This window comes from Pseudophryne corroboree, chromosome 3, assembly GCF_028390025.1.
Source record: "Pseudophryne corroboree isolate aPseCor3 chromosome 3, aPseCor3.hap2, whole genome shotgun sequence".
NCBI classification, from domain to species: domain Eukaryota; kingdom Metazoa; phylum Chordata; class Amphibia; order Anura; family Myobatrachidae; genus Pseudophryne; species Pseudophryne corroboree.
The window spans coordinates 412,837,041-412,856,442 of NC_086446.1; the positions used below are offsets into that span (position 1 = coordinate 412,837,041).

General features: G+C 47.5%; 1 protein-coding gene across 2 annotated transcripts in view; it reads left to right on the plus strand.

Moving 5' to 3' along the window:
* Nucleotides 1-19,402, plus strand: part of ZNF341 (zinc finger protein 341) — a 156,039-nt gene that overhangs the window by 69,555 nt on the left and 67,082 nt on the right. For both annotated transcript variants that reach the window (XM_063960219.1, XM_063960220.1), the window contains exons 7-10: nucleotides 6,078-6,162; nucleotides 11,259-11,455; nucleotides 11,571-11,761; nucleotides 18,811-19,019. In XM_063960219.1, coding sequence (XP_063816289.1) covers nucleotides 6,078-6,162; nucleotides 11,259-11,455; nucleotides 11,571-11,761; nucleotides 18,811-19,019 — 682 coding nt within the window. The remainder of the gene's footprint in view (nucleotides 1-6,077; nucleotides 6,163-11,258; nucleotides 11,456-11,570; nucleotides 11,762-18,810; nucleotides 19,020-19,402) is intronic.

The following is a 19,402-nucleotide window of genomic DNA, read 5'->3' on the forward strand; positions in this document are numbered from 1 at the left end:
CATCATTTCACGTGAACCAGTCTATTGTGGTGCCAGTGGCTACTGACGCCTTGGCGGAATCGAAGTCTCTCGAGCTTTGAAGATCTATGTCACCAGAACGGCTCAGATTAGGAAAACAGAGACTCTGTTTGTCCTATGGGCTCCCAACAAGATTGGGGCTCCTGCTTCTAGGCAGACTATTGCGCGCTGGATTTGTAATTCGATTCAGCAGGCTCATTCTACGGCAGGATTGCCGTTACCGAAATCGATGAAAGCCCATTCTACCAGAAAGGTGGGCTCATCCTGGGCGGCTGCCCGAGGGGTCTCGGCGTTACAACTTTGCCGAGCTGCTACTTGGTCGGGATCAAACACCTTTGCAAAGTTTTACAAGTTTGATACCCTGGCTGAGGAGGACCTCTTGTTTGGTCAATCAGTGCTGCAGAGTCATCCGCACTCTCCCGCCCGTTCTATAGCTTTGGTATAAACCCCATGGTTCTTGAAGCATCCCCAGCATCCTCTAGGACGTATGAGAAAAAAGGATTTTAATACCTACCGGTAAATCCTTTTCCCTTAGTCTGTAGAGGATGCTGGGCGCCCGTCCCAGTGCGGGCTGTATCTGCAGTTTGGTTATAGTTACGCTCATGTTGCGTTGAGTTCAGTCAATCTGTGACTGTTGTTGGTCATGCCGTTGCATGCGTTTTTGTTGAATGCCATGTTGTACGGCGTGTTTGAGGTGTGAGCTGGTATGTATCTCACCTTAGTTTTAAAATAATTAAATAAATCCTTTTCCTCAAAATGTCCGTCTCCCTGGGCACAGTTCCTATAACTGGAGTCTGGAGGAGGGGCATAGAGTGAGGAGCCAGTTCACACCCATTCAAAGTCTTATAGTGTGCCCATGTCTCCTGCGGATCCCGTCTATGGGGGTCATTCTGAGTTGTTCGCTCGTTAGCAGATTTTAGCAGCATTGCACACGCTAGGCCGCCGCCCTCTGGGAGTGTATCTTAGCTTAGCAGAATTGCGAATAGAAAATTCTTAGCAGTTTCTGAGTAGCTCCAGACCTACTCACAGATTGCAATCAGCTCAGGCCGTTTAGTTCCTGTTTTGACGTCACAAACATGCCCTGCGTTCGGCCAGCCACTCCCGCGTTTTTTCCTGGCACGCCTCCGTTTTTCCGCACACTCCCAGAAAACGGCCAGTTTCCGCCCAGAAACACCCACTTCCTGTCAATCACACTCCGATCACTTCAACGATGAAAATTCTTCGTTCGGACGTGAGTAAATCTACTAAGTTTTGTGCTAAAATACTTACCGCATGCGCACTGCGTACCATGCGCATTTTTGCCTTAATCGCTCAGATGCAAAAATCGGCAACGAGCGAACAACTCGGAATGACCCCTAATACCCCATGGTTCTTGAAGCATCCCCAGCATCCTCTACGGACTAAGAGAAAAGGATTTACCGGTAGGTATTAAAATCCTATTTTTTCTAACATCCTAGTGGATACTGGGTTATAGATCGGGTCCACTGGAGCCTGGCACTTTAAGAAATTAATAGTGTGTGTTGGCTCCACCCCTCTATGCCCCTCCTAGCAGACTCAGTTTAGAAAATGTCCCCAAGGAGCCGGGTGCATTCTGTTGCTCTCCAGAGAGTTTTCTTCCTCAGCCCCCCCTTTTGGTCTCTCATAAACTCACTTTCCCACAAATATTGCAGTCTGACTCTGATTCTGAACTACCAGAGTTTGATGAGGGAGGTACAGAGGTGGACAAGGATAATCCCCTGTCCCCAGGAGTTGAGGCCCTCATTTATGCTATCAGAGAGGTGCTCAATATCCCAGATAAGGTGGAAGAACAGACAGAGGAATTGTTTTTTAATGTAAAACCAAAGTCCTCTGCAACTTTCCCGGTTTCTAAAGAATTAGATTCCCTGGCTAAGGCAGCATGGATAAATCCTGACAAGAAATTTATTACCCCTAAACAGGTGCTAAATTCATTTCCTTTCCCTACAGAAGATAGGAAAATCTGGGAACTCACACCGACAGTGGAAACCTCTGTGTCCACGCTGTCACGTAAGATTGTTTTACTTGTACCTGGGGCGGTTTCTCTTAAAGACCCAGTAGATCGCACGATTGAAACCACTCTCAAATCAATTTACACTGCAGCAGGTATAGCCCAATGCCCTAATATAGTGTGTGGCTGGATTTCTAGAGCCGTGGTAAAATGGTCTGATGAGATTCTGAAGGGGCTGCTTACACTACCTCAGGAAGAGGTAGTTACATTACTACAACACATCCAAGATGCTGCAAACTTTATGAGCAAGGCTGTTAAAAAACTTAGTATCATTATCGTCCGTACCACTGCTATGGCAGTATCAGCTCGTAGAGCCCTATGGCTGCGTCAATGGTCAGCAGATGCTGATTCTAAAAAAGGGGTTGAGAACCTTCCTTTTACAGGTGATGCCTTGTTTGGTCAAGAATTGAACAAGTGGATATCTCAGGCAACTGCAGGTAAATCTACATATCTGCCGTCTGCCCTGCCACCTGCTAGACTTTCCTATCCTGGGCCCTCCCTGCAGTCCTTTCAGGTGGCCAGATTCAGAGGCAAATCCAGAGGTGCCTCCAATGCTGCTAGAGGAACTCGCAGTAAGTCCCGTAAACCAGCGGCTGCTGGATCTGCGGACCAGACCTCCGTATCTTCCACGAAGCACTCCGCGTGGCGGTTGGCCCCGGCAGCAAGGCGACTTTCAGGTAGGCGCTCGCCTTCAACACTTCGCCCACATATGGGTAGAGTCCTGCCGGGATCCTTGGGTGAGGGACCTCATATCCCAAGGATACCGGCTGGAATTCCAGGAACTCCCTCCTCTCAGATTCTTCAGGTCAGGCTTACCAGCTTCACCGGTAGCAAGAGATTCCTTACAGGAGGCAGTGCAAAAGCTGCTTTCTACAGGAGTTACTGTTCCAGTTCCTCCTCACCTGCACACAAAGGGATTTTACTCAAGTCTCTTTGTTGTTCCGAAGCCAGACGGCTCGGTACGACCAATCTTGAACCTCAAATCACTGAACCCGTATCTTCGGGTGTTCAAATTCAAGATAGAATCTCTAAGAGCAGTGATAGCGAATCTGCAAGAGGTGGAGTTTCTGGTGTCCCTGGATATCAAGGATGCATACCTGCATATCCTAATTTGGCCCGTTCCTCAGGTTCGCGATACAGGACCAACATTTCCAACTCTCCACAGCCCCAAGGATATTCACAAAGGTCATGGCGGAAATTATGTTACAATTGCGCATGATGGGTGTCCATACAGTCCCAAACCTGGAGGATCTCCTAATAAAGGCGGTGTCCAGGGAACAGCTACTGCACAGTTTTGACTTGACTACTCGTTTGATTACGGATTGCGGATGGATACTCAAGTTCCAGAAGTCTCACTTGTAACTGTCTCGGAGAATTCAGTTCCTGGGGATGATGCTGGATAGGGTGTCTCAGAAGGTTTACCTTCCAATGGACAAGGCTTTGACTATTCAGTCTATGGTCCGGTTGGTGCTGAAACCTTGCGTGGTCTCCGTTCATCTTTGCATTCATTTGCTAGGCAAGATGGTGGCCTCCTACGAGGCGATCCAGTACGGCAGGTTCCATGCACGACTGTTTCAACTGGATTTGTTGGTCAAATGGTTGGTATCGCACCTACACATGCATCATCATATAACCCTGTCACCGAAGGTACGGATATCCCTGCTATGGTGGCTACAAATCTCCCATCTGGTGGAGGGTCGGAGTTTCAACACCCTGTCGTGGGCGCTGTTGACAACAGTACAACACCAAGTCGTGGACGCTGTTGACAACGGATGCAAGCTTCCGGGGTTGGGCGGCTGTGACTCAAGGAGCGTAGTTCCGGGGGGCATGGTCGTTTCAAGAATCTGCTCTTCCAATCGACATCCTGGAACTCAGAGCAATTTATAGTGCTCTAATACAGGCCTCCTACCTCCTTCGGAATCAGGCCATTCAGGGTCAGTCGGACAACGCCATGGCAGTAGCGTACATCAACCGACAGGGAGGAACAAGAAACAGGGTCGCAATGCGAGAGGTGTCAAGAATACTCCTCTGGGCGGAAGCCAACGCAAGGGCCATCTCAGCCGTTTACATTCCAGGAGTGGACAATTGGGAAGCGGACTTCCTAAGCAGGCACGACCTCCTTCCGAGGGAATGGGGCCTCCACCCTCAGATGTTTCAACAATAGACCTGATGGCTTCTCATCTCAACAAGAAGCTCCGTCATTACTGCTTCAGAACGAGGGACCCGCAGGCGGTTGCGGTAGACGCTCTGACGATGCCATGTACTTACGAGTTCATTTCCCTGTTTCCTCCAATTCCTCTCTTCCCAAGAGTTCTCAAAAGACTCAAGAAGGAAAGAGTTCAGGCAATTCTTATTGCCCCAGATTGGCCTCAACGGGCCTGGTATGCGGACCTCCTGACTCTGTCGCTGGAGGAACCCTTGCCTCTGACGCTTCTCAAGGATCTTCTTCAACAAGGACCATTCGTCTATCCAGACTTACAGCGGCTACGCTTGACGGCCTTGACGTTGAGAGGTAGTTTTTAACCAGAAAGGGTCTTCCATCCAAAGTGGTTTCCACTATGATCCAGGACCGACAGGTGGTCACTTTCAACCATTATCACTGTATTTGGAAGTAATGTGTCTTGTGGTGTGAGGATCGATAATATTCACCGGTGGAATTTCGTCTGGGCCGTTTTCTACTGTTCCTGCAAGCAGGCGTGGATAAGGGCCTACATTTAGGCTCCATCAAGGTTCAGATTTCGTCTCTCTCTATCTTCTTCCAGAAACAACTGGCGGTACTTCCTGAAGTACAGACCTTTCTTAAGGGGGTTTTGCACATTCAACCTCCCTTTGTTCCTCCCACAGCTCCGTGGGACCTCTATGTGGTCTTGACCTTTCTCCAGTCAGATTGGTTTGAACCCTTACATAGGGTAAACTTAAAATACCTAACATGGAAAACTATTATGTTACTGGCATTGGCTTCTGCTCGACGGTTGTCGGAATTAGGGGCCTTGTCCTGTAAGAGTCCATACTTGATTTTTCATGAGGATAGTATAGGGCGGAGCTCAGAACTCGCCCACAGTTTTTGCTGAAAGTGGTTTCGACCTCTCATGTAAATCAACCTATTGTGGTTCCAGTGTTAACCAGTGTTAACCACCACATTTCCGTTGCTCCAAAGTCCCTGGATGTCGTGAGGGCTTTGGGAATTTACATCAAAAGGACTGCTCGCCACAGGAAGTCTGACTCTCCTTTCGTTTGGTTATTATTGTGTGTTGGTTCGTTACCTCACCGCTTTAGGGACCTAATTCTGAGTTGATTGCAGCAGCAAATTTGTTAGCAGTTGGGCAAAACCATGTGCTCTGCAGGGGGGACAGATATAACATGTGCAGAGAGAGTTAGATTTGGATGGGGTGTATTCAAACTGAAATTTAACTTGCAGTATAAAAATAAAGCAGCCAGTATTTACCCTGCACAGAAACAAAATAACCCACCCATATCTAACTCTCTCTGCAAATGTTATATCTGCTCCCCCTGCAGTGCACATGGTTTTGCCCAATTGCTAACAAACTTGCTGCTACGATCAACTCAGAATTACCCCCTATGTGTTTATATCCTTCTCTCAAAGTATGTCCGTCTCTACGGGCACAGTTTCCTAGACTGAGTCTGCTAGGAGGGGCATAGAGGGGAGGAGCCAGCACACACTATTAATTTCTTAAAGTGCCAGGCTCCAGTGGACCCGATCTATACCCCATGGTAAATTACTATTCCCCAGTATCCACTATGGACTACGAGAAAAGGAATTACCTGTAGGTATTAAATTCCTATTTTTTTGCCTCAGAAATGTCACTAGTTTCTAGTGAATGCAGTCTCAATTATTTGTTCTGCCTACAAAATGGCTACTTCCAATGAATGGATGTGACAGCTAAACTTTAAAAGTCATACACGTTTTTATGATGGACCCCAATTGACAACAATTATTATTATTTATTATGTCAGAACTGAACATTTAAAAATATCAGTATGCGCCACATTGTATCTGTTTGTTTTTATGCAGGAAAACTGAAATCCCCCAAGCTGAAGTGTAGTTTCTGTGATAAAGCCTTTGGGAAGAACTTTGATCTCCAGCAGCACATTAGGAGGTAAAATATTCCTCCCATGCACTTCATCAGCTCCGCTCAGTAGGTTCCATTCCGATTTATGGCCAGGTGAACTAACTATGTGTTCCCATAACACCTTATATAGTACACATATCTCCTCTTTCTATCTTTTTTCTGCCATATGATGTGAGACACTTGGGGGGTTATTTAGGTTTGTTAGCAAAGCAAAAAAGCAAGCAACGGGGCAAAATCATGCTGCACTGCAGGTGGGGCAGATGTAACATGTGCAGAGAGCTTTAGATTTGGGTGGGTTATATTGTTTCTGTGGATGGATAATACTGTCTGCTTTATTTTTACACTGCAATTTAGATTTCAGTTTGAACACACCCCACCCAAATCTAACGCTCTCTGCACGTGTTACATCTGCCCACTTTTAGTGCAGCATGGTTTTGCCCAGTTGCTTGCTTTTTTGCTTTGCTAACAAACCTGAATAAGGCCCTTGGGGGCTCATTCCGAGTTGATCGCAGCTGTGCTAAATTTAGCACAGCTACGATCATGTTCCCTGACATGTGGGGGGACGCCCTGCACAGGGCTAGCCCGCCCCGCATGTCAGTGCCACCCCCACCCCCCAGAAGTGCACAGGCATCGCACAGCGGCGATGCCTTTGCACTTCAGGAGTAGGTCCCGGCCAGCGCAGCTTTAGCCGGACCGCGCCTACGAAACGGCGGCCGTTTCGCCCTCTCCTGCCCATCGATTGCCTCTGCCTGTCAATCAGGCAGAGGCGATCGCTGTCCTGCTACGGCCTTCACCCTTCCGGCATGCGCCTGCGCATGCCGGCGCATGCACAGCAGGGACCCGTTCGCTGTGCTGCGTTAAAACGCAGCGAGCGAACGGTTCGGAATGACCCCCATGGTGCGAAAGCAGTATGCTGCCCTTTTTCCTTAATATTGTTACTTTTTTCTCAATTTTGTGTCTAATGAGGTAAACAATATTGCTAAATTTTACCCTCCTGAGCAATATTGTTTACAATATTGTCCAGTGTGTATGCTACCAGCAATGCCTGATGCGCACTTCCGGGGGTCGTTAACTATCCCCGCTGTCAGCTGTACATGCAGCTCAATCTGACTATATTGTCAGATGCTACATGTTCGGGCCGGCTGCTGCATGATGTCACTGTGCGATATCGCATAGTCGGCGGCCTGGGAGGGGAAACACTATGCTATGTTGCTCATGGCGTGTATCGTATAATGTGTACCCACCAGAGGTTAAAGTGAGCCCGAACGGGGCGGAACTGCGTTCCGACAGTTCCATTGCGTTCCGGCTCACCTAACCTAGGAAAATGCCGGGCGCCCGCTGAGACTGTGTTAGCAGCGGGCGCCGGCTCTTTTCCCCTAAGCGCAGCCGGAAGCCGGAGCTTGCTCCTGAGCTCCGGCTCAGGCAGTGTGTGCGGCTGTGCGCTGTGGGAGAGACATCATGACGTCTCTCCCATAGCTGCGAGGAGCGGGCGCCAGACGGACGCAGCGCCTGTGTGTAAGCAGGTCTACTAGAGGGGGGAACTGGGGGTATATCTTCTGGGCGGCAAACATACTGGGGGCAAACCTAATGGGGGTATGTCTACAGCGGGCATAACTACAGAGGGCACATCTACTGGGGATATAACTACGGGAGCACACCAACTGGGGGCATAACTACTGGGGGCATAAGCCTCTCTAGGACCACTTTAAGCACTGGTACCCACCATTAGTTTGCATACTAGCTACTTAGATTTAGTTGTTTTTTTTTTGCAGAAGAATTAGTAGAAAGCCTCGGATAAAGCATAATGGTTCATGGTGCAGGTCACTTGTATCGGACAAGTCTTTTGTGTTTTACACATTTTCTTTCTTTAGTTACCTGTTCCTCAATTTTGCAGTGTAGTAGGAATTTAAAATTTGTATTTATATAGCAAAGGTATATAGTTGCAGATTAATCACAGCAATTCTTGTTGCTGGTCACTTGCATTTGACTGATTTTTATTTATTTATTTTTTTACCATTTTATTCTAGATTGTGTGCTTTTTCCCTCAGTTTTGTTACTTTTTCCCTCAGATTTGTTACTTTTCCCTTCATTATGCTACTTTTTTTTTCTCAATTATGCATCTGTTTGTTTATATATTGTGGTAATTCAGACCTGTTTGCTAGCAAGCGATTTTGGTACTGCTGCGATCAGACAGTCGCCGCCCACAGGGGGAGTGTATTCTAGTTGTGCAAGTGTGTGTACGTATGTGTAGCAGAACTGTACAAACAGATTTTGTGCAGTCTCTGAGTAGCCCAGGACTTACTCAGTCGCTGCGAATACTTCATCCTGTCCGGGATCGGAATTGACGTCAAGAACCCTCCCTGCAAACGCTTGAACATGCCTGCTTTTTTCCAACCGCTCCCTGAAAACAGTCAGTTGCCACCCACAAACAGAACACAACAACACTCAGCTGCTAAAACAGCGCATCAAAAACAAAGCCAATATAGATTTTAAAATTCCTGATAAAGGACAACTCCTGAAATACTGCGCTTTCCGGTATTACTATGTGGAGTGAGCAAACGAACAACAGAACAAGAAAGAACGGCTGCGCTGTATGTCAGGAGGTGGTGAGGAAAGAGAGCCGGCGTATAGAATGTTATATTTATTAAATAATAAAATGAGCAATAAGACAAGACATATATAGACCAATAGATATAAATGTAGTGATCACACCTTGATAATCTCAGGATATGGAACGTCTCCTGTTGTATATGGCAATTAAAAATGCAATGGACGGTATAATTATAAAAAGTCAGTTTTCCGCAGATTGCCAGCCGTAGCTAGGCTGGAAATAAATAAAATGCAGCACATACAGTTCCAAATAGCGGAGTACTCGTAATCATCAGGTATAGCGTGCAGACGGTGTTACCTCTCCGGTGGGCTGGTCGAAAGCCGGGCGTCCCCTGCCGTCAGTCCTGCAGTGCCCACATCCACTGTGCAGCGGGAGGAGATGAATGGTCACCTTTGTGAAATAGCTGACTGTGGCGGCGTATCGTTCAGCGGTCGCTCTCAGTAATTTGGCAGCCAGACGGAGATCCAACTTGATCAGCACAAGTACACCTGATGTAACACCTGAGCAAGGTGTGTGAAGAGGCGGGGTTCTTCACAAGCTTATCAAGGTGTGATCACTATATTTATATCTATTGGTCTATATATGTCTTGTCTTATTGCTCATTTTATTATTTAATAAATATAACATATTCTTCATGCCGGCTCTTTCCTCATCACCTCCTGACATACAGCGCAGCCGTTCTTTCTTGTTCTGCCACCCACAAACGCCTTCTTACTGTCAATCTCCTTGTGAATGCCCGTGCGAATGGATCCTTCGCACAAATCCATCGCTGAGCGGTGATCTGCTTTGTACCTGTGCGACGCGCCTGCGCATTGCGGTGCATGCGCAGTTTAGACATGATTACCCGCTGTACAAAAACGCAGCCTAGCGATCAGGTCTGAATTACCCCCATAGTGTACTAGGTACTTACGATAAGTGTTTTGACGCAGCAAACAGGGCTATTTGTAGTGATTTGAGTATAGGTGTACAGAATGTGGACACATCTGTAACCCTCTCTGTTTGAATGTCATATGACAGACTTGCTCAGTGAGTCACCCAAAAACTTTCTGAACATGACACACCTACAGTAGGTAAGTACAGAGTATGTGAAACACAATGCATCACAAATGCTGATATAGGATTGGGTTTTGCTGTTGACACCGTAAAACTACATCCACATCTTTATCATCCATAGTGATAAGCAACAATGAACCCGAGGGCCAGATTCAGAGTTGGGACATAATCACAATTTTTTTTCTACTGCGCATGCGGCAATATCCTTAGAAACCCTTACTGTACACGTGTGAGCTGCGTCTGCGATATTGCGTGGATTTGAGGAACAAATCGCAATGATATGAGAAGACCACTTGCGAATCTGGGTGTAGACTGGGAGGTAACCAAAGTTAAATGCAAAAAGAGGCTGTGTGGTAGGAGTGTCATGGGCGTGCATGTGCATGCGGCAGAGTTTTTCTCGCAGTACCGCTGCCACAGTGGCCATACTTACTGAAATTTACACAGTTGAAGCTGCTCGACCAAGGTCTTACTGGAGCAGCTGATGTTGGACCGACGTTTCCTTGATGGAAGAGTGCACAGGCCAGCCGGCAGATCTGCTCTGTGGTCAGTTAAGTAAAGTGGGCGCTTAACGTTTTGCACATTCCAGCTCACGAACAAGCATTTACATATTGTAGCACTCTAACTGCGTATGGGATCACCGTAGCGGCAGCATTAGCATCCGACTTTGAATCAGGCCCTGAAACACTTAAGTGTTTATGGTTTCTGTATTAAAGGAGTGTTGCTGTACACATAGGGGGTCATTCCGAGTTGATCACTAGCTGCCGTTGTCCGCTGTGTAGCGATCAGTGAAAAAAATGGCTAATCTGCGCATGCGTATGCACCGCAATGCGCATGCGCGTCGTATGGGTACGAAGTCCATTGTGGTTTTGCACTGGTTCTAGCGACGATTCCAATCGCACAGCCGAACGCAAGGAGATTGACAGAAAGAGGGTGTTTATGGGTGTCAACTGACCGTTTTCTGGGAGTGTTTGGAAAAACGCAGGCGTGGCTGGGCGTTTGCTGGGCGGGTATCTGACGTCATTACCGTGTCACTCGTCGCAGCAATCATTGCACAGAATAAGTAACTACAGGGCTGGTCTTGTTTTGCACAAAATGTGTTTGCAGGCGCTCTGCTGCACAGGCGTTCTCACTCCTGCAAAGCGATAATACACTTCCCCGTGGGCGGCGACTATGCGTTTGCGAGGCTGCTAAAAACTGCTAGCGAGCGATCAACTCGGAATAGTGTGAATCTCTGCTCTATGTGGTGTCCTATACAGTATGCTTCTACATATCTCAGTAACCAATCATGTCATCATTACAAGACAAACACCAATGAACGATTCCCTCTCAGATTGAGCACATAGCTGGTCAGATAGTGACTGGCAGGGAAGTTGGCTCTTCTTCACACATTTCAAGTGTATTGCAGCTAAAAGTTACAATATGTGAATGGCTTTAGATTCCCACCCATTCTGTGTTGCAGCCATACCGGAGAGAAGCCTTTTCAGTGCATTGTATGTGGTCGTGCATTTGCACAGAAGTCCAATGTCAAAAAACACATGCAGACGCACAAGGTATGGCCAAGAGCCCCAAATACCACCAACTCGCAAGGATCCATGACCTTACAGGTGGGAACGCACAACCCCTCACAGCCAGAAGAAGATGCTGTTGAGAACGGAGGTAAAATATGTTGAATATCTGTGCAATAGGCACTTTTTGTTGCCAGCAGAATGTGGAACAGTTCCCTCATTGGAGAGGAACCCTAACATCATGCTGTTACGTGTATATTTTGCAGTATCCAGCCAGGTTTCACCTGAAGATTCCTCTTCTCAGGACATAGACACCGCGCAAAGTGGTTCATGTGATGGGTCTGAGGCTAAGCAGGGGGTCATGATTGACAGTTCCTATCACTGCCAATTCTGCAACAGCAAGTTCAATAGCTATTTCCAGCTCAAATCACATATGACTCAACACAAACAGGAGCAGGTAGGCAGTAAGACGTGCATGCTAGTTAATAGGATATTTTTATCATTCCTGTCCCCATAAATCATTCTCATTTGAATTCTCTATATCATGTCTCCTGCTTATAGCTATAGATATTTTCCTTGTAAGAAAGACATCCAGTCTACTTTTACATACAGTTAAAGAATTGTCCATCTCTAGGTCACTCTGATGGTGAAACGGTCTTTTCTCAGTCTAGTGTATATTCCCTGCACAGTCCTGGGAACTAATGTAATACAGGGGAAAAAGTAACACTAGGTAACCTGGTTGGGATCCGGTCTGAAGATCGACAGTGTCTAGGTCGACAATGTTTAGGTCGACCACTATAGGTCGACAGTCACTAGGTCGACATGGATGGAAGGTCAACAGGGTTTCTAGGTCGACATGTGCTAGGTCGACAGGTCTAAAGGTCGACATGAGTTTTTCACATTTTTTTTTTCCATACTTAACGATCCACGTGGACTACGATTGGAACGGTAAAGTGTGCCGAGCGAAGCGGTAGCGGAGCGAAGGTACCATGCCCGAAGCATGGCGAGCGAAGCGAGCCATGCGAGGGGACGCGGTGCACTAATTTGGGATCCCGGTCACTTTACGAAGAAAACGACACCAAAAAAAAAAAAAAAAATCCTCATGTCGACCTTTAGACCTGTCGACCTAGCACATGTCGACCTAGAAACCCTGTCGACCTTCCATCCATGTCGACCTAGTGACTGTCGACCTATAGTGGTCGACCTAAACATTGTCGACCTAGATACTGTCGATAAAACGAACCATACCCACCTGGTTACAGGCCTGCTTTAACATTCTGCTACATACAGGAATATTCCTTTTATATCTTTATTAAAGAAAAAAAAGTGTTATGTGGCTAAATTATTTATTTGTTAATGATATCGGATTATCTTTTTGGTCATTGTTTTTTGTTAACAGGAATGAAACCTGCACACTCGCCTAGATCAACAGCTCATAGTCAGGGCACCCCCATTATTGTGGTATAACCGTAGAAATTCCTAACTCAGTGCTTTCCCAAATGGAAAAAAAAATCAAATTCCTAAAGTGTGTTTATTGAGACATTACAAGCAATATGTGCAAGGTGCAGGCCAGGCTGTTCAGGAATTTCTGCTAGCTGCCCATATTTTTAAAGAGACAATAATTTACAAGGCAAAAATGATTGCCGCTTTAAAAATACAGGCAGACTAGCAGAAATTCCCGAACAGCCTGCAACTCGCAGGCTATTACATATTGCCCTACATTGGGAAACACTGTTTCGCTTTCATCCTAGAATGTTTGTGTAAACATTATTTTCTCTGACGTCCTAGTGGATGCTGGGAACTCCGTTAGGACCATGGGGAATAGCGGCTCCGCAGGAGACTGGGCACAAAAGTAAAAGCTTTAGGACTACCTGGTGTGCACTGGCTCCTCCCCCTATGACCCTCCTCCAAGCCTCAGTTAGATTTTTGTGCCCGGCCGAGAAGGGTGCACACTAGGGGCTCTCCTGAGCTTCTTAGTGAAAGTTTTAGTTTTAGGTTTGTTATTTTCAGTGAGACCTGCTGGCAACAGGCACACTGCATCGAGGGACTAAGGGGAGAAGAAGCGAACTCACCTGAAGTGCAGAGTGGATTGGGCTTCTTAGGCTACTGGACACCATTAGCTCCAGAAGGACCGAACACAGGCCCAGCCTCGGAGCTCGGTCCCAGAGCCGCGCCGCCGGCCCCCTTACAGAGCCAGAAGCAAGAAGAGGTCCGGAAAAATCGGCGGCAGAAGACATCAGTCTTCAACAAGGTAGCGCACAGCACTGCAGCTGTGCGCCATTGTTACTCAGGCACACTTCACACTCCGGTCACTGAGGGTGCAGGGCGCTAGGGGGGGGCGCCCTGAGCAGCAATGTAAAACACCTTGGCTGGCATAAATACACCACATATAACCCCCAGGGCTATATGGATGTATTTTAACCCCTGCCAGAACTTACAAAAAAGCGGGAGAAAAGGCCGCCGAGAAGGGGGCGGAGCCTATCTCCTCAGCACACAGGCGCCATTTTCCATCACAGCTCCGCTGGAAGGACGTCTCCCTGACTCTCCCCTGCAGTCCTGCACTACAGAAAAGGGTAAAAAAGAGAGGGGGGGCACTAATTTGGCGCAGTTTTGAAAGGAAAAGCACATTTTATAGTGGTATTCCTGTTTATATATAGCGCTCTGGTGTGTGCTGGCATACTCTCCCTCTGTCTCCCCAAAGGGCTAGTGGGGTCCTGTCCTCTATCAGAGCATTCCCTGTGTGTGTGCGGTGTGTCGGTACGATTGTGTCGACATGTTTGAGGAGGAAAATGAGATGGAGGCGGAGCAATTGCCTATTATACAGTTGTCACCCCCTGGGGAGTCGACACCTGAGTGGATGAGCTTATGGAAGGAATTGCGTGACAGTGTCAGCTCGTTACGACAGACAGTTGACGACATGAGACAGCCGGCTACTCAGCTTGTGCCTGTCCAAGGGTCTCAAACGCCATCAGGGGCTTTAAAACGCCCGTTACCTCAAATGGCAGACACAGACACGGATACTGACTCCAGTGTCGACGATGATGAGACAAACGTGACTTCCACTACATGATTAAAGCAATTAAAAATGTATTGCATATCTCTGATAATACAAGTACCACTAAAAAGGGTATTATGTTTGGTGAGAAAAAACTGCCTGTAGTTTTTCCTGTATCCGAGGAATTAAATGAAGTGTGTGATGAGGCGTGGGTTTCCCCCGATAAAAAACTGATAATTCCTAAAAGGTTATTGGCATCGTACCCTTTCCCGCCAGAGGATAGGGCACGTTGGGAAACACCCCCTAGGGTGGATAAAGCGCTCACACGTTTGTCAAAACAGGTAGCACTACCCTCTCCTGATACGGCCGCCCTAAAGGAACCTGCCGATAGAAAGCTGGAGAATATCCTAAAATGTATATACTCTCACAAGGGTGTTATACTGCGACCAGCAATCGCCTCAGCCTGGATGTGCAGTGCGGGCCTGGCGTGGTCGGATTCCCTGACTGAAAATATTGATACCCTAGATAGGGACAGTATATTACTGACTATAGAGCATTTGAAGGATGCATTTCTATATATGCGTGATGCACAGAGGGATATTTGCCGACTGGCATCAAGAGTTAGCGCGCTGTCCATTTCTGCTAGAAGAGGTTTATGGACGCGGCAGTGGTCAGGTGATGCGGATTCTAAAAGGCACATGGAAGTATTGCCTTATAAGGGGGAGGAGTTATTTGGGGTAGGTCTATCAGACCTGGTAGCCACGGCAACTGCTGGAAAATCCACATTTTTACCCCAGGTAGCTTCTCAACCTGCCGTATTATCAGGCGCAGTCCTTTCGGCCCCATAAGGGCAAGCGGGCAAAAGGCGCCTCCCTCTGCCACGGGGCGCCTCATTTATGCCCGTGGCAGAGGGAGAGGAAAAAGGCTGCAACAAACAGCCAGTTCCCAGGAACAAAAGCCCTCTCCCGCCTCCGCAAAGTCCTCAGCATGACGCTGGGGCTTTACAAGCAGACACGGTGGGGGCCCGTCTCAAGAAGTTCAGTGCGCAGTGGGCCCACACGCAAGTGGACCCCTGGATCCTTCAAGTGGTATCTCAGGGGTACAAATTGGAATTCGAGACGTCTCCCCCTCGCCGTTTTCTAAAGTCTGCTTTACCGACGTCTCCCTCAGACAGGGAGGCAGTATTGGATGCCATTCACAAGCTGTATTCCCAGCAGGTGATAATCAAGGTACCCCTCCTACAACAGGGAAAGGGGTACTATTCCACACTATTTGTGGTAGCGAAGCCGGACGGCTCGGTGAGACCAATTTTAAACCTAAAATCCTTGAACACTTACATACAAAGGTTCAAATTCAAGATGGAGTCACTCAGAGCAGTGATTGCAAACCTGGAAGACGGGGACTATATGGTGTCTCTGGACATCAAAGATGCTTACCTACATGTCCCAATTTGCCCTTCTCACCAAGGGTACCTCAGGTTTGTGGTACAGAACTGTCACTATCAGTTTCAGACGCTGCCGTTTGGATTGTCCACGGCACCCCGGGTCTTTACCAAGGTAATGGCCGAAATGATGATACTCCTTCGAAGGAAGGGAGTTTTAGTTATCCCTTACTTGGACGATCTCCTGATAAGGGCAAGATCCAGGGAACAGTTGGAAGTCGGGGTAGCACTATCTCAGATAGTGCTGCGCCAGCACGGTTGGATTCTCAATATTCCAAAATCTCAGCTGATCCCGACTACCCGACTCCTATTCCTAGGGATGATCCTGGACACAGTCCAGAAAAAGGTGTTTCTCCCAGAGGAGAAAGCCAGGGAGTTATCCGAACTAGTCAGGAATCTCCTAAAACCAGGCCAAGTCTCAGTGCATCAATGCACAAGGGTCCTGGGAAAGATGGTGGCTTCTTACGAAGCAATCCCATTCGGCAGATTCCACGCAAGAACCTTCCAGTGGGATCTGCTAGACAAATGGTCCGGGTCGCATCTTCAGATGCATCAGCGGATAATCTTGTCACCAAGGACAAGGGTGTCTCTCCTGTGGTGGTTGCAGAGTGCTCATCTTCTAGAGGGCCGCAGATTCGGCATTCAGGACTGGGTCCTGGTGACCACGGATGCCAGCCTGAGAGGCTGGGGAGCAGTCACACAGGGACGAAATTTCCAGGGCTTGTGGTCAAGCCTGGAGACATCACTTCATATAAATATCCTGGAGCTAAGGGCCATCTACAATGCTCTAAGCCTAGCAAGACCTCTGCTTCAAGGTCAGCCGGTGCTGATCCAGTCAGACAACATCACGGCAGTCGCCCACGTAAACAGACGGGGCGGCACAAGAAGCAGGAGGGCAATGACAGAAGTTGCAAGGATTCTTCGCTGGGCGGAAAATCATGTGATAGCACTGTCAGCAGTGTTCATTCCGGGAGTGGACAACTGGGAAGCAGACTTCCTCAGCAGACACGACCTCCATCCGGGGGAGTGGGGACTTCACCCAGAAGTCTTCCACATGATTGTGAACCGTTGGGAAAAACCAAAGGTGGACATGATGGCGTCCCGCCTCAACAAAAAACTGGACAGGTATTGCGCCAGGTCAAGGGACCCTCAGGCAATAGCTGTGGACGCTCTGGTAACACCGTGGGTGTACCAGTCAGTGTATGTGTTCCCTCCTCTGCCTCTCATACCCAAGGTACTGAGGATCATAAGAAGGAGAGGAGAAAGGACTATACTCGTGGCTCCGGATTGGCCAAGAAGGACTTGGTACACGGAACTTCAAGAGATGCTCACAGAGGACCCGTGGCCTCTACCTCTAAGAAAGGACCTGCTTCAGCAGGGACCCTGTCTGTTCCAAGACTTACCGCGGCTGCGTTTGACGGCATGGCGGTTGAACGCCGGATCCTGAAGGAAAAAGGCATTCCGGATGAAGTCATCCCTACCCTGATCAAAGCCAGGAAGGATGTAACCGTGCAACATTATCACCGGATTTGGCGTAAATATGTTGCGTGGTGCGAGGCCAGGAAGGCCCCTACAGAGGAATTTCAACTGGGTCGTTTCCTACATTTCCTGCAAACAGGACTGTCTATGGGCCTAAAATTAGGGTCCATTAAGGTTCAAATTTCGGCCCTGTCGATTTTCTTCCAGAAAGAACTGGCTTCAGTTCCTGAAGTTCAGACGATTGTCAAGGGGGTACTGCATATACAGCCTCCTTTTGTGCCTCCAGTGGCACCTTGGGATCTCAATGTAGTTTTGGGGTTCCTAAAATCACATTGGTTTGAACCACTCTCCACTGTGGACTTAAAATATCTCACTTGGAAAGTGGTAATGTTGTTAGCCCTGGCTTCAGCCAGGCGTGTCTCAGAATTGGCGGCTTTATCCTATAAAAGCCCTTACCTAATTTTTCATACGGACAGGGCAGAATTGAGGACTCGTCCTCAATTTCTCCCTAAGGTGGTTTCAGCATTTCACTTGAACCAGCCTATTGTGGTGCCTGCGGCTACTAGGGACTTGGAGGACTCCAAGTTGCTGGACGTAGTCAGGGCCCTGAAAATATATGTTTCCAGGACGGCTGGAGTCAGTAAATCTGACTCGCTGTTTATCCTGTATGCACCCAATAAGCTGGGTGCTCCTGCTTCTAAGCAGACTATTGCTCGTTGGATTTGTAGTACAATTCAGCTTGCACATTCTGTGGCAGGCCTGCCACAGCCTAAATCTGTAAAAGCCCATTCCACAAGGAAGGTGGGCTCATCTTGGGCGGCTGCCCGAGGGGTCTCGGCTTTACAACTTTGCCGAGCAGCTACTTGGTCAGGGGCAAACACGTTTGCTAAATTCTACAAATTTGATACCCTGGCTGAGGAGGACCTGGAGTTCTCTCATTCGGTGCTGCAGAGTCATCCGCACTCTCCCGCCCGTTTGGGAGCTTTGGTATAATCCCCATGGTCCTTACGGAGTTCCCAGCATCCACTAGGACGTCAGAGAAAATAAGAATTTACTTACCGATAATTCTATTTCTCATAGTCCGTAGTGGATGCTGGGCGCCCATCCCAAGTGCGGATTGTCTGCAATACTTGTACATAGTTATTGTTACAAAAATCGGGTTATTATTGTTGTGAGCCATCTTTCAGAGGCTCCTCTGTTATCATGCTGTTAACTGGGTTCAGATCACAGGTTGTACGGTGTGATTGGTGTGACTGGTATGAGTCTTACCCGGGATTCAAAATCCTTCCTTATTGTGTACGCTCGTCCGGGCACAGTATCCTAACTGAGGCTTGGAGGAGGGTCATAGGGGGAGGAGTCAGTGCACACCAGGTAGTCCTAAAGCTTTTACTTTTGTGCCCAGTCTCCTGCGGAGCCGCTATTCCCCATGGTCCTTACGGAGTTCCCAGCATCCACTACGGACTATGAGAAATAGAATTATCGGTAAGTAAATTCTTATTTTTTCAATGATAACTGCCCTTACATTTTCAACCCATGATATTCTCCAGTTGACTATTGACCACTGTTATACATTGCTGTAAAATGTTTACAGGTATTCAAGTGTGTGGTCAAGGGCTGCACTCATACATCTCAGAAACTGGAACAGTTCCTAGAGCACATCAAAACCCACCAGGAGGAGTTGACCTATCGATGCCACATCTGCAACAAAGACTTTTCTTCTCTGTATGAGATGGGGGTCCACCAGTATTCACATAGCTTGTTGCCCCTGATTGCCCCCAAGAAGGAAATGGCTGTGTACAAGTAAAGTATAATGTTTAATGCTATATCATGTTCAGCAATTTTGAGATTCTGAAGATTTTATTTATTTATCTATCCACATTTTATTCTTAAGGTGGGTGGGTACACACTTAGCAATAAAATAAACGATAAACAGCAAAAACGGCAGGAGGGAATACTCGTATAAGCGCCTATTCCTGTAAAATAAAAATAAAGTTTATACGTTCCTTGTATGTTGTATATGTGATGAGATTCTCTTGTCCTCTGTCTCCAATGTTTCAGTCCTTAATCGGGAATACTCAGTCCCAATGGATATATATGAAAAAAGAAACAAAGGCAGATGTGTAGAAATGCTTCGTGTTCGTCTTATTTTCTATTACCCACTAGGCTTTAAGAAAGGGAGATAA